The 1,778-nt window shown below is 44.5% G+C and overlaps 1 protein-coding gene across 1 annotated transcript; it reads left to right on the forward strand.

The window, feature by feature from the left end:
- Nucleotides 1-588: 588 nt before the first annotated feature.
- On the forward strand, nt 589-1,778 carry LOC129015760 (olfactory receptor 10J3-like). The gene has a single exon (XM_054454278.1). The coding sequence runs from the start codon at nt 688-690 to the stop codon at nt 1,642-1,644; it is 957 nt and encodes a 318-aa protein (XP_054310253.1). The 5' UTR covers nt 589-687; the 3' UTR covers nt 1,645-1,778.

The raw sequence follows: 1,778 nt of genomic DNA on the forward strand, positions 1-1,778 counted from the left end.
ACACCTGGGTTGTTTCCACAATTTGGCTATTGTGAATGGTGCTGTAATGAACATGGGAATGCAAATATCTCTTCTAGATTTTGATTTTAATTCAGGTATATGAAAATATGGTCAGTGTCACTAATCATCAGGGAAATGCAAATCATAACCACAATGCAATATCACCTCATAACAGTTAGGGTGGCTAGTATTTATTTATTTTTAATCTATAATCAAAAGATAACAAGTGTTGGAGAGAATGTTGAGAAATTGGAACCCTTGTGTACTGTAGGTAGGAATGTAAAATGATGTAGCCACTGTGGAAAACAGTATGGATATTCCTCTGACCTCCATATGATCCAGCAAGCACACCTCTGGATCATATACCTCTGGGTATATAATAATAATTTTATAAAAAGGAACCAGGGAGTTGTTTCTACAGATCTCTTTCAGTTTGTTACCACCTTCTGATCACTATCTCTGCTCTCAATCCCAGGGTCCCAGGGTCCCAGGGTAGCCTTCTATGCTTCCAAAGAAGAGGGTGGGGACAGGTGATTATTCTGAGCAAGTAGACAACAGGTCTAGGGCATTGCTCAGAAGATGGACATGCTTTTTACTGAAAGCCTTGGTCCAGCCTACTCTGTTTCTGATTAACTCATCATATGTTTCTTTCCTCTGCCCAGCTCTTTCAAACCTAGACCTACCTTGATGCCAAAGTCAAATTCCACTTTTGTGACTGAGTTCCTCTTTGAAGGTTTCTCCAGCTTCAGGTGGCAGCACAAACTTGTCTTCTTTGTTGTCTTTCTAACTTTGTACCTGCTGACTCTCTCTGGCAATGTGATTATTGTGACCATTATTCGCCTGGACCATCATCTCCACACCCCCATGTACTTCTTCCTGAGCATGCTATCCATCTCTGAGATCTGCTACACTGTGGCCATCATTCCCCTTATGCTTTCCGGTCTCTTGAATCCTCATCAGCCCATTGCCACCCAAAGCTGTGCTACTCAGCTCTTCTTCTATCTCACCTTTGGCATCAACAACTACTTCCTGCTCACAGTCATGGGATACGACCGCTATGTGGCCATCTGCAACCCCCTAAGGTATTCAGTCATCATGGGTAAGAGGGCCTGTATCCAATTGCCCTCTGGATCACTGGGGATTGGCCTTGGCATGGCCATTGTCCAAGTAACATCTGTGTTTGGCCTGCCATTCTGTGATGCCTTTGTCATCTCCCACTTCTTCTGTGATGTGAGACCCCTGCTGAAGCTGGCCTGCACAGACGCCACTGTCAATGAGATAATCAACTTTGTTGTCAGTGTCTGTGTCCTTGTTCTACCTATGGGCCTGGTCTTTATCTCCTATGTCCTCATCATCTCCACCATTCTTAAGATTGCCTCAGCTGAAGGTCGGAAGAAGGCCTTTGCCACCTGCGCCTCCCACCTCACAGTGGTCATCATCCACTATGGCTGTGCCTCCATCATCTACCTGAAGCCTAAGTCCCAGAGTTCCCTGGGACAGGACAGACTCATCTCAGTGACCTACACTGTCATCACTCCCCTACTGAACCCTGCTGTGTACAGCCTGAGGAACAAGGAGGTCAAAGATGCTCTGCATAGAGCCGTAGGGCATTGCCCCTGTCTCCTTAATGAAGGGAGGTTGTGAAGGCTTTTCCTTTGCATTTATAAATATGTATTAATTTTTAATGCTCTTTCAATAATGCCTTTATGTATGGGATCAAGAAGACTAGACTAAATTGAACTGAGTGCTAAAACTGGAGGTTTCTGTTTGAGGTTGTT

The sequence above is a fragment of the Pongo pygmaeus genome, chromosome 1 (genome assembly GCF_028885625.2).
Source record: "Pongo pygmaeus isolate AG05252 chromosome 1, NHGRI_mPonPyg2-v2.0_pri, whole genome shotgun sequence".
Taxonomy (NCBI): domain Eukaryota; kingdom Metazoa; phylum Chordata; class Mammalia; order Primates; family Hominidae; genus Pongo; species Pongo pygmaeus.